At 34.5% G+C, this 13,333-nt stretch overlaps 1 protein-coding gene across 2 annotated transcripts in view; it reads right to left on the reverse strand.

Annotated features, from left to right (window-relative positions):
• Positions 1-13,333, reverse strand: part of CCNT2 (cyclin T2) — a 43,572-nt gene that overhangs the window by 19,421 nt on the left and 10,818 nt on the right. For both annotated transcript variants that reach the window (XM_012650536.1, XM_012650534.1), the window contains exons 3-4: positions 2,804-2,932; positions 666-726 (exon numbers count right to left, since the gene is read on the reverse strand). In XM_012650536.1, the coding sequence (XP_012505990.1) occupies positions 666-726; positions 2,804-2,932 (190 nt within the window). The remainder of the gene's footprint in view (positions 1-665; positions 727-2,803; positions 2,933-13,333) is intronic.

Here is a 13,333-nt window from a genome sequence, read left to right on the forward strand (position 1 = left end):
CAATGGTATACGCATTCCATACAAGCTACTTTTGTTATAAAAAGAATCTGTCATGATGAGAAGCTGTGATTTATCACACTTCCATTCAAGAAGGAATGGAATAATAACTACAAATTCAAGATATGAGGCAGATATTATTCCACCTCCACGGAATGAGGGTACAGCAGATAAAAGAACTTTTCCCAAGTTTACAAAGCCAGTCAGAGGCCTGCAGATTTAAACTCAGATCTCCCCAAAGCCCATGTTCTTGCTAACACACCCTGCTAAGTTCTTTCAGAAGTAATATATGACTTCAGACAAGTCATTACCTTCTTAGGCCTCAATTTCCTCATCAGTAAAGTAAAAGTTTAGAGTAAATGAACCGTGGATACAAAGATGTAACTTTTAGAAAAGGATAATCAACATTTAAATAATTACTATGTCACATTAAAAACAATGTGATGAAAATTTTTTGTCAACGAAGGCTGTTTACCATTTAATTAAATTATGCCAGATGAAATTAAATTTTAGAAAAATGGTTTCCTTACAACCAGGCAATACTATCCTGATCCAAAACCTGTTTTAAAATAACTTTCTTCAATAAAAATTATTTCAGAAATCTTTTCACTTGTTTAGAATAAGTCACTGAAGAATACAGAAGAACATTATCTGATGTAAGTACGTACCTAGAGTTTGTAGCATTATGGTTTCAAGTATAACCAGTTCTTGAGTCTGTTGAAGATAAGCCTGCCAGATAAAAATATTAAAATGATTAAGATAAATATAACACTAACAGACTATGTGACCGTTACCTCTCATGAGAATTACAGATTGATTAGAAAAGAATCATAGTATTTGGAAATATGGGGAAAATAAAGTGAGGGTAAGAGAGACAACTCTTCTGTGACAAGTCTAGATTTAATTACTTTCTATAACAGAAAATGTAAATAGAGCAAAAAAACAAAAATAAAGTAACTCTAAATATGAAAGGGGGCAGATTAATTTTAAAAAGGATATCTACGCAGTCTGTAAAGTCACACTTTAACTGGGCATCGGTGCTTCAAGACACATTAAGGACAAGAAGCACCATACCAAGTAAGAACATCAAACTCAAACTTGCCTTTTACATATTAACTGCCATGTGAGTTGTATTTAACTCGTGCTAATTTTGAGCCCAGGGCTTTGTGAGGCAAAATCTGGGCAAAACCCTGCAGTTGACTCATGAAAATCTTACTTGTTGATGTTCTTATTGTTACAATTAATATTGAGAAATTAATTCTAAAAACATGGAATAAATGAACAGAAGTCAATACATTTTGTTTTTCATTAAATTAAAAAGGATCATTTTGTTTTCAAAGTTTTTATTCTATTTTTGTAATAAAACACCGGGGCCCCAAGGAAAAATTTTTTTTTCTAGTGTGGCAGTCAATATGTTAAGTAAAAAAGGCTTACAAACTCACTCTAGAACATTTCATGTGGCAATTCCTTGAAAGTCACAGTAAGTCAGTTGAGTTAATTTTAGAATTAACTACCCCTCCTTCTTAGGGACCGCCCCCCCAAATCCTCAAATCTCTAGATAAAAGGAAAATTTTCAAATATAAAATACTAAAATAATTTTATCATATACCCACGGGATATAAACATTAGAGAACTTTCTCCCTCAATTTCAAGAAATTATTCCCCTATCGCAATTACTCTGGAAATAAAGGATACAAAAAATTTCCTGCCCTCACTTTCTCAGATCATGACAATTGACCAAGGTGATAAGAAAATAATTATTACATATAAATATTCATTTCTGTAAGGACATATTGCTAAACCCGGAGAGTGAAAGCAACTTTAATTTTATTTATGCCCTATTTAAAAAAAGCATTTAGCTGATTTTTAAAACATAGATCTCTATTATTTGAACAATACCCCAAGTACTCACAAGAAGTAACTCTGAATTTATAAGTTAATAGAAACTATAAGAACTCTCTTTGAATAATCACAAATTCCCTATTTCTTAATGTCTATATTAATATTTTACTCCAAGCCAACATCTACAACAAAACTTGTCATTAATAAAGATACACTTCCATCAAAGCTTAAACTAATCTGGACTTTAAACTTGACCTAAATCAAGCTGAATTAATATAGTCTAGTAGTCATTCAGCGGGGTAAGGCTCCTGATTAAGTAACTCACCTATAGTAAGAATGCTAGAAGAATGATTTTAAGGCCCATAATTCTAACTTTCATTTTAAGATGTCAGAAAATTTTTAAATGGTCCTTTCAAATAAGGTCTATTAAAATCCTGATGATAAAGAAGTTGTTTGGAAGCCAGCATTACTCTTTAGGAAAATTAAAATAATTAAAAAACAATGCTCTGTATCAAAGCATAGTAAAATGTATTTTTATGTATTAGAGAGACAGGCAGTATGATATGTACTGGTCTAGATGTAAATCCAGACGTTTTTCTATACTTTCATCTGCTGACATTTTAAGAGTTATTTATCTTCTAGTCTCAATGACGCCTACTAATGGAGGTGATATAACTTACCCTCTACATATATCACAGGTTTGCTGTGAGAATAAACAACAAAATGCAAAACACTTAAAAGTACCTCTGAATCAAAGCTTTGCATAATTCAGAATGACATCCAAATTCATGAACATACATGAAATGTTTCTGTCAGATTGCTTCCTGCTATTACACTGCTAAATGGTAATAAAAATAAGCCCCATTTGGAAGGCAACACTAACTGAACTATATTTTTATTAGGTCTGTATTATGAAAATGTTTCGAATTTACAAAGAAAAACCAAGACCCCAATTTTTACATACATCACATTTAGTATCCAGCAGTGGCTCTAGGGGATGAAGACAAGCATGTGCTACTTTGATTACATGTTCAAGTTTTCGAGCCTGTTCTTCTACTTTCGCAGCCAAAAATAATGCGGTAGGTGATATTATCTGCAGAAAAGATAAAAATCTGGTGATTTAAAAACAAATACATTTCGGAAAAACCCTCTACTTTCTAAGAGGGGAGGCGTGCACGGAAGGAATGCAATATTAGTAGTATGAATCATGAGTTGGGCCATGACAAGATTGACATAAGAGTTTTAATAAAAGTTATTCACTAATAACTGAGTTTAAATAGGTATATTTAAACTCAAATAATGTTTTAAGATTACGTTAAAACAAGAACTCATCACCCCAGTCTATAAAATATTTTACTTGCTTTGCAAGTAGAACAGCAAAGCGGAAAAGGAAAAAGACTTACACTAAAAATGCTAAACAAGAAAGTTTAAATAATATTATTTTGTGCATCGTGGAGGCAAAATATAAAAAATAACTCAAGCAAAATGATGATACCATAGCTTTAAAAAAAAGATGAAAAGTGGGCGAAGTATATCCACTATACTCCCTCTTTTTTAGCCACAGAGTCACCACTTTTTTCTGTTCTAAATCAAGCAATGATTCATTGTGTGGCTAACAGCTACACTATGTTGTTTAAGGGACAGAAAAAGGATCTAACAGGGCAAAATAAAGAGAAGAGGATTCTGAACATGAAACTGCTAGCTAATCTCTCTATTACTTCATTACGACAATAACAAAAGCAGTCATAAAACTAGGGTATAAACACGCAATATGAACCAATACGGTAGAAACCTAGCCAATTGGAGATCCAGAAATTTGCAATTTTTTTTTTTTTAAGTTTAGTAAGTTAGGTCCTTGGGATAGAAGTACAAGAGACACAGTACCACAAAGATGTTAACTAAGACAGACAAACATCAATTCTGAATACATATTTATTCAGTTAGTAATAAACCAAGTAATTGCTGACTTGGAAAATAAGCATATTTAAACTCAAATAATGTTTTACAATCACATACAAGAAAATTCTCATGAAAGGTAGTTTCTAAATATCAAGATTCAAGTACCTATTTTTCAAGAAATGAACACTTGAGCCTCACTGTATCTTGGGAGTCACCACTCACCACACAGAAACAATGCGAAACAGGAGGTAGACAAACACGTCACCACAGGATTTGGGTGGTTAACACAAGGAGAAAATTTCTGATACAGGAAGGTGGACCCTTTCCCCTGGGAGCTTTTAAAACCTAACATGAAATTTAATCGCTGGATCTGAAAGGGACCTTCTCTGGTCCAACTGCATTTGCAGATGACTTTAAAAGGTTTTCATCCTGCTGTATAAAAACTCGTAAAATCAAGTCAGTTTGGTTCCCAACAACCAGAAATAATGTTACCTTTAAAGGACCAAATAATTTCAACTTATTTCCTCCTTGTAAAATTAAAATTACAACAATGAAAAGATCAGAAAAATTAAGAATGCTTAAAAAGGTAGCTTAGTATGGAAGCAGCTTGAACACAGATTATTCATGTGTTCCCACTATCCAGCACTGTATGGCTGCCATTCAATGTTTGCTGAATGAATGAGATGTGATTTAATATACAAAGGCACCAAAATTAAATTCAAAGCATTTCAAATACCACAATAAAAATCTAAGAGCCAATGTCGACATAAGAAATTCAAGAAACATTCAATAAAATGAAGACACTCAATTTCCCACAATCTCTCATTTATTATCTTGTTCAAGTCTAAGAGAGGAATGGCTAATCCAGCCTTCAAATGCTAAAACTATGTATTAGAGTGAAGCAACACAAATTCAAGCCATAAGTCAAATTAGACTGAATTTAATCCTTAAACTTCTTTCCTAACTGCCAGAATTTTTTTCACCTGCCTAAAAGGAATTTATAAAAGTCTCCAATTAACTTTCCTGGTAAAATCTCACAGGGAGTTCCAGTCACAGCTCTATCCTCTTCAAACTTTTAGTAGTAGTGGTAACCATAAAGCCTCACCATCAAGAAATACTTTCGAACTACACAGCTTTTCTCCTTAGAATATAATCTCAAAGGAAACAAAGAATGCATACTAATGATTCTAAAAATCTATAAATGATTTAAAAATTAAGTATCCAGAAAGCCAAGCAGTGGCCTTCAGGGTAGATTCCTGGTTTATTTACCCCCACTCCTCACAGCAGTCTTTCTGTTCCCCCTACACAAGGCTCAATTCTCATTCTCTTCTAGCACAACACTAATACTCAACGCTCTTCCAAAGTTCCTAGTGAAATCCACTAACTCCATTTACATCTCCTTCTCTATAGCCTGCAAACATTTTACTTCATTAGGGCTATAAAAACAAAACAAAACAAAATACCTTTTCAGATAAATACTTTGTGAATATCCATGTGAGGCTTTAATTTTAAGGCTAAGGAAGTTGATCAAACTAGATACTACTGCTTTTTGTATTGAAGGCTGATTTTGTTGTGTGGCTTAAAAGAATTCCAAATGTTTTGGATAACAGAAATATTACTAGTTGGTCTGTAGCTTTTAAAGAAAAGTATACTTTTGAAGGCACCAAACATTACTGGCACATGTAAGCTTGGTTCAAAGCCAAAGAATTCATACCAGTACTACTGGAGGAATACAGATAGTTTGGTTTGAGTGACCAATCACAAACTGAGATTCAGTTCACTGGGGTCGGGGACCATACACTATTTTTGTGTTCTGGACTCTAGCTTTAATAAATTTTCTCAAATTACTATAACTAAATGGAAGAAAAGGGAAACTGACTTTTAAATAGTGTCCACAGTCTGTCACTCTAGCAGATGTGTGACTATTTCAAGGGAATGTAACATTCACAAAACAACACAAATTTCTACAGAAAAATACCATACAAATCATGGAGGGGGGAGGTAGAGGTGATGAAGCCAGCTGTAGCACAGTAGTCACACTGCCTCAGTGGAATCCTGGCTCTGTTATCTGACTAGCCTAGGCAAATTACTTATTTCTTTCTGGCTCAGTTTCGCATCTGTAAAATGGGAGAAATAGCACCTGCTTATAAAGTTGTTGTGTGGATTAAATGAACCAATCTACATGTAAAGCACTTAAGAAGTACCCCATAGTAGTATGATTCAAATATTATTACTACTATGTTGAAAAATTAAAACAACTGTGTACTGTGTTGATCTTAAATTTTAAAAGTGATTTAACAAGGTTCTTTTAAAAATTCCCTTTTCCTGCATACCTTCTTCCTTCCGTGGTTACACGCAAATCTTTAAAGGTTTTGCTGCAGTCCTAAGCATATTCAAACTTTGAAATTATAATATGATACCTGACATTACTTCAGTGATTTATACCTGTATTCCTTTCTTCCCTTCTCCTTTTCTATTCCTTCATGTTTCCATTCCTACCTCTTGATCTGACTTCCTTCCTTCTCCATCTTTTCTCCTCCTGTACATTCCTGGCTGCTTTCTCCCTCTCTGCTCATGATGCCCTTATTTGCTGACATTCTTCACTCTTTGCTGCTGGCTTCAACCTTAACAGGTGGAGGCAAGGTCAGGCAGAATTAACAAAAACCCTGGGTAATTTCTAGGTCACCGAAGATGGCTGTATCAATCAGTTTCAAGTGAATCATTCTGGTCCTTATTCTTTCAACAATTTATCTTGTACATACACTGTACGCACATTTGTATTTAAGAACTACCTACAGCTGATTACTCTTTAATTTTAAATCTCCGAATCCAGAAAAGCTCTAACAGTACCAAAGAAAAGGCTTCCTAGTTTGCTTTTTATTTGCTAATAGATTATCGACAGGCTCATTTTAATCTGTTCTTGTGTTTCATCATTAGGTCCTATAGGCTAGTGAAACCATTTCTCCCCTGTCCCTTAACTGCCCCAAACATGTCCCCACCCAGCCACTAACACTGGGATCACTATTTTCAGTGCCTTGAAAAGGCTTCATTAATACATATTCAGTAAGCTCTAGTTATCACAGATCAAAATTTGGGAATTACTTGCTAAGGCTATAGTTTAGGGAAAGTGGTAGTGGTATAACCTCAATGAAAGCTCACAGAAAGAAGGTCTTAGAACAAGAAAAGGAATTAGATATGAGTGAAGACAAGGAAGGTACAGCCAACAAGGAAGAAAGTGGAGTAAGTCAAAATACCCATTTGTTAATAGGAAATTATCAATTTAAAAAGTCTTGGTTGGTCCGAGTGCAGTGGTGTTTACAACTAATTGATCACAACCAGTTACAGATTCCTTTGTTCCTTCTCCACTCCCACTGCTCCACTTAACCAGCCTTAAAAAAAATAAAATAAAATAAAATAAAGTCTTCAGCCTGGCTGTTATTTGGGACACCTAATTACATTTGAAAGATAGCTAGCTTAATAAAGGCTGAAAAATAGTATTCAGCCTGAATACTATAAAGTAGTATTCTGTATTGTTGAAAAGCAGTACTGATTATGATAATAAGGCTTGATTTCCATAGAGTAACAACATAATGAATATGCGTAACAATCTGGCATTTAAAAAATTATTGGGAAGTACTTGGGCATTATGAATGTTTCTAAAATGAAAAAAAAAGATCAACTTATAGTTTAAAGCATACTCAGCATTTCATAGTTAAGGCTCTATTTTCCCTTAAATAGACACAGCTCCTACCAGCCCACAATAAATACTCAAAAACACTACTCTCAGTACCAGCTACTTGGGAGGCTGAGGCAGGAGGATCACTTGAGCCCATGAGCTTGAGGACAGTGAGGGCAAAATAGTGAGACCCTGTCTCTTAAAAATAAATAAATAAATAAAAATAACACCTAAAACTTTCACACAGTATTGTGAAACAAGAACATTAACATTTCGTAGGTATTCAAATATGCTACACAATCTTACAAAAGGCCACACTATTCCTTCAGACAGATCATTGTGAAGATGGCAGTACTCCCCAAATTTGTTTACAGATTCAACGCAATTCCTATAAAAATCTCAGCTTCCTTCTTTTTGCAGAAACTGACCAGCTGATTCTAAAATTCATATGGAAAAACCAGGGACTCAGAATAGCTAAAATAATCTTGAAAAAGAGCAAAGGTGGAAGACTCATACTTCTTAAATTCAAAACTTACTGCAAAGCGACAGCAATTGACTGGCAAAAGGGCAGACATATAGATCATGGAATAGAATCAAGAGTTCAGAAATGAACCCCTATGTTCATGATCAACTGATTTTCAACAAGAGTGCCAAGGTAATTCAGTGGGAGAAAGAATGGTTTTTTGACAAATGGTGCTGGGAAAACTGTTTATCTACATTTAACAAAATGAAAGTCAAATCCCTTCTTTATACCTCACACAAAAATTAACTCAAAATGGATCACAGACCTAAATGTAATGGCTAAACCTATAAAACTCTTAAGAAGAAAACAGAAATGAATCTTTATGACCCTAGATAGGACATCAAGTATACAAGTGACAAAAGAAAAATATTAGTAAATTGGATGTTTGTGCTGCAAATAATACCACCAAGAATGTAAAAAGTTCAACACACAGTGTGGGAGATACCATTCCCACTTCACACACACTAAAATGGCTATAATAAAAAAGGGCAATTATAAGTGTTGGAGAAGATGAGGCAATATTGGAACCCTCATACTTTGCTTGTAAGAAGGGAAAATGGTGCGGCTACTCTGGAAAAGTTTGGTAGTTCCTCAAAATGTTTTTAAAAAGCTATCCAAGAATTATTGGAATCTAGAGGGGTGAGCAAGGTACAAAAGCAATTTATGTAACCAGATTGTACCCCCATAATATACTGAAATAAATTTTAAAAAAAGAAAGAATTATTGGAGTCTAGAGTTGCCATACAACCCAGCAATTCCACACTCAGGTATATATGCCCAAAAGAAACGAAAACTTATGTCCATACAAACATTATGTACATGAATGTTCATAGCAGCATTACTCATAATAGCCAACAAGTGGAACCAACCCAGATGTCCATCAACTGATAAGTAGATAAATAAAAGGAGGTACAGCCACATGATGAATGGAATATTACTCTGCACTTAAAGGGAATGAAGTACTAATATATTCTATACCATGAATGGACCTTGAAAACATTATGCTACATGAAAGACCATATACTGCATGATTCCATTTATACGAAATGTCCAGAATAGCCAAATCTATGGAGATAGAAAATAACTTACGGCCCAGTCATAAAAAGAAAAGAGAAAAAAAAAGAAAGAAAGAAAATAACTTAGTGGTTGCCCAGGGCTGGAAAGGGAAGAGGGATTGGTGAACTGCTAATGGGTGCAGGTTTCTTTTTGTGGTGATGGTTGTACCATGCCATAAATATACCCACTGAATTCTGCATTCTAAATGGGTGAATTTTATGGTATGTGAATTATATCTCAATAAAGATTTTTTTATCGTAGAATGTTTTGTGCTCTTTTGGGTAGATGTCTAATAGTGCTACTGCTGGATTGAATGGTATTTCTATTTTTAGCTCTCTGAGGTATCTCCAAATTCTTTTCCACAGAGGTTGCACTAATTTGCAGTCCCACCAGCAGAGTAAGTGTTCCTGTCTCTCCACATCCTCGCCAACATTTGTTGTTTTGTGTTTTTTTGATAGAGGCCAATCTCACCGGGGTTAGGTGATACCTCATTGTGGTTTTGATTTGCATTTCTCTAATGATTAGAGATGTTGAGCATTTTTTTATATGTTTGCTGGCCATTATTCTGTCTTCTTTTGAAAAGTTTCTGTTCATTTCACTTGCCCATTTGTTGATGGGGTTGTTTGATTTTTTCTTGTTGATTTCTTTGAGTTCTAGATAGATTCTGGTTATCAGCCCTTTATCAGATGTGTAGAGAGCAAATATTTTTTCCCATTCTGTGGGCTGTCTATATAGCACTATCAGGCATCTACCCAAAAGAGCACAAAACATTCTACGATAAAGACATCTGCACCCGAATGTTTATGGCAGCACAATTCACTACTGCAAGAATGTGGAAACAACCCAAGTGCCCATCAATCCATGAGTGGATTATCAAAATTTGGTATATGTTTACAATGGAATATTACTCAATCACAAGAAACGACAGTGATCTAGCACCTCTTATACTTTCCTGGATTAAACTTAAGCCCATTATCCAAAGTGGGGCACCACAAGAGCAGAAGAACGGGATCCATTTGTACTCACCATCAAATTGGTATTAACTAATCAACACATAAATGCACATATAAGAATAACATCTATTGGATGTTGGGCAGGGGGGAGGGGGGAGGAGGGAGGAGGGGACGGGTATTTGTATACACAAGGAGTGCAATGCGCACCACCCGAAGGATGGACATATTTGAAACACGGACTTGGGGGTGGGGGGACCAAGGGCAACATACGTAACCTAAACATCTGTACCCCCATAATATGCTGAAATAAAAGAAAAAGAAAAAAAAGAAAAAAAAAGATTTTTTTTTAAAGGAACTAATACATATACACACCAACAAAGGAAATTTCAAGGAAACCAAAGGCATAACAAATACTGACAACACACATCTTAACCATGCATTATATAACTTTACCACATTTGTTAATTTAAAAGTAAAATAAAGTTTCATCTTCAGAATATCCATTTCTTAAATAGCAAGTGACTTTTGACATTTAAATTATGAAATTCTAAAAAATAGGCTGGGCATGGTGGTTCATGCCTGTAATCCTAGTACTCTGGGAGGCTGAGGTAGGAAGATTGCTTGAGGTCAAGAGATTGAGACCAGCCTGAGCAAGAGTGAGAGCTGCCTCTACTAAAAATAGAAACATGAGTCAGGTGTGGTGGTGCACACATGTAGTCCCAGCAGGAGGATGGCTTGAGCCCAAGAGTTTGAGGTTCTAGTGAGCTATGATCACACCACTACACTCTAGCCCAGGCAACACAGTAAGACACTGTCCCCAAAAAACAAAACAAAAAAAGCCACACGCAATTATTTCAGTAAACCATGAATTTGCTTGTTTGATAAACAAAAATAATTTCAACAGATGTTTAAAACTACATAGAATGAACCATATCATTAATTCAAATAGGTACTCATATTAATCATTCAGAACACCAATCACTGAGCTACAGCAATACAAAATACCTAAAACACCTACCTTGGGATGGGAGCTTGGAAAAATCTGGTATCCTGAGTCATTGTACCATTTAAATATTGATCCCAAATTCTCAGAATTTCCTTTCCCTACCCTGTGAGCTATTTCTTTTTAAGCAGAGAACTGTACCAATTTTCATTATTTTCAGATTCATGATCAGAAAAGAATCATCTTTCCCATTTTTTTTCAACTTCTAAATGAACCCTTAGTTTAAAATTAGTTTGAATGAGACATTTGCCTACAGAACAAATTACTATAGTGTGAATCCCGATAGTACATTTTTATTTGTTGATGGATACAAATGTCTACAGCTCAAACCATCACTGTCAAATACAAACATAATGCAAGCCACAAATATAATTAAAATTTTCCAGTAAATTAAAAAATAAACAGGAATTCATGTTAATGTATTTTACTTACCCAGATAACATACAATCAATATAAAAGTATTAGGTGACATTTTATATTTCCCCTATAAAATTTATATTTTACACTGATATCATATCTCAATTCAGATGCTAATATTTCAAAGTGAAATGTAATCCTACCATAACACAAATTTTCTTTAATGGGAAATTATTTCACATTGCTCATTTATTACAATGCAGTTCCTCAGTGCACTAGCTATATTTCAAGTGCTCAGTGGCCACTTCCAGTTAGTAGCTATCATAATAGCACAGGTTTAAACCCATAGGTGGCATTCTGAAGAGAATTAAACAGATGAAAATGTATTAAATGTTTACAGGTATTACAAAATAGCTCAGATTGATCACTGTTCTTAGCAATTTAACATTAGACAGTCAAGCTTAAAGTAAACTATTCAGTATTTTCTTTACTCTCCCATTAGAATGTATGTCCCTTAGGGAAACCACTATTTATGTTTTATCTATTTGTAAGAAAATAAATCCCATCTATGCATACAGCTTTGCACATTATTAGGAACTTAATGTCTATGGAATATGGTCCTGCTGTCATGTAAATATACAACATATTGCCACTGAGTTCAAGCCATTAAAGCCATCAACTTCATATTTAAAAATTTTAACACTGAACAAGTAGGTGAACTTCTATCTATAGCCCTCATTCATTTCTTTTCCTATGTCAGCTCCAAATAATTTAGAGAAAAACTTCACATTACATATATTTCCTTAAATATGATCATATAAAGAGTACTCAGTATGCCAGTTTTACAACTAGAACTTATTTAAGTGTAAAATATTAGGTAAATACCCCAAAATATCATAAGGTGGTAAGGTGGTTTCCATCATTTTCCCTAATCCCTAGAATATGTATATATATTTATAATAGAATGTACGGTGATCTAATTTGATTTTCACCTAAGTTACCTTAACCAATTTTATGTACTAAAAATGAAATTCCTGTTCTAAAATGGCCTTGAAAATAAAATCAGTCTTACTTTACACTGAGATATTTGTGTACCTTGGCCAACACACTCACTGGATATTTGTTAATGCAAAAAACCTATTTTATCTGTAGACCGGACTCCATTTAGAACCTGCTACAGTTTAAATGTGCCCTGGGCTTGCCTGAGTGAGTTCACACTCTTGCCCTTCCTTGATGACTCGACAAGGTCACCACAGAAGTATATAAACTATCAAGGCTAAAAACATACATTAAACAAAAAAGAAAAACATAAACGCATCTGTGTGTGCAGAGAAAAGGTATAAATTATGTACTCTATAATCATTCAATTTTGAAAAAAATTAGGCTGCTTCAGAAAGACTTCATAAAGACTTGCATAACAGTCACTATACTCAATTAGTCAAAATCCCTGTAATTAGGCAGGTAAGAGTGATGTGTTTCAAAATAACCTTCAAAGCTTTTTGGGAAATTTTCTGGTTGTTTTCAGAATCAATTTGAGAAAATCAAGAATACCATACATGCTTTATAATGCCTATCAATAAATGAACTCTCCCAGATGGATCATCCTCCTCATTTAACAGAACACACTTCAAGTGACTTAATTATTCCTTAAAAAAAAAACAAAAAAAATCAACTTCATCTTCCTAGAAGTATTTATTAAGTATATTTATTTATTTTTTTGACACAGAGTCTCACTCTGCTGCCCAGGCTAGAGTGCCATGGCGTCAGCCTAGCTCACAGCAACCTCAAACGACTTAATTATTCCTTAAAAAAAAAACAAAAAAAATCAACTTCATCTTCCTAGAAGTATTTATTAATTATATTTATTTATTTTTTTGACACAGAGTTTCACTGTGTTGCCCGGGCTGGAGTGCCGTGGCATCAGCCTAGCTCACAGGAACCTCAAACTCCTGAGCTCAAGCGATCCTCCTGCCTCAGCCTCCGAGTAGCTGGGACTACAGGCATGAGCCACCATGCCCGGCTAATTT

This window comes from Propithecus coquereli, unplaced genomic scaffold, assembly GCF_000956105.1.
Source record: "Propithecus coquereli isolate 6110/MARCELLA unplaced genomic scaffold, Pcoq_1.0 Scaffold33, whole genome shotgun sequence".
Classification (NCBI taxonomy): Eukaryota; Metazoa; Chordata; class Mammalia; order Primates; family Indriidae; genus Propithecus; species Propithecus coquereli.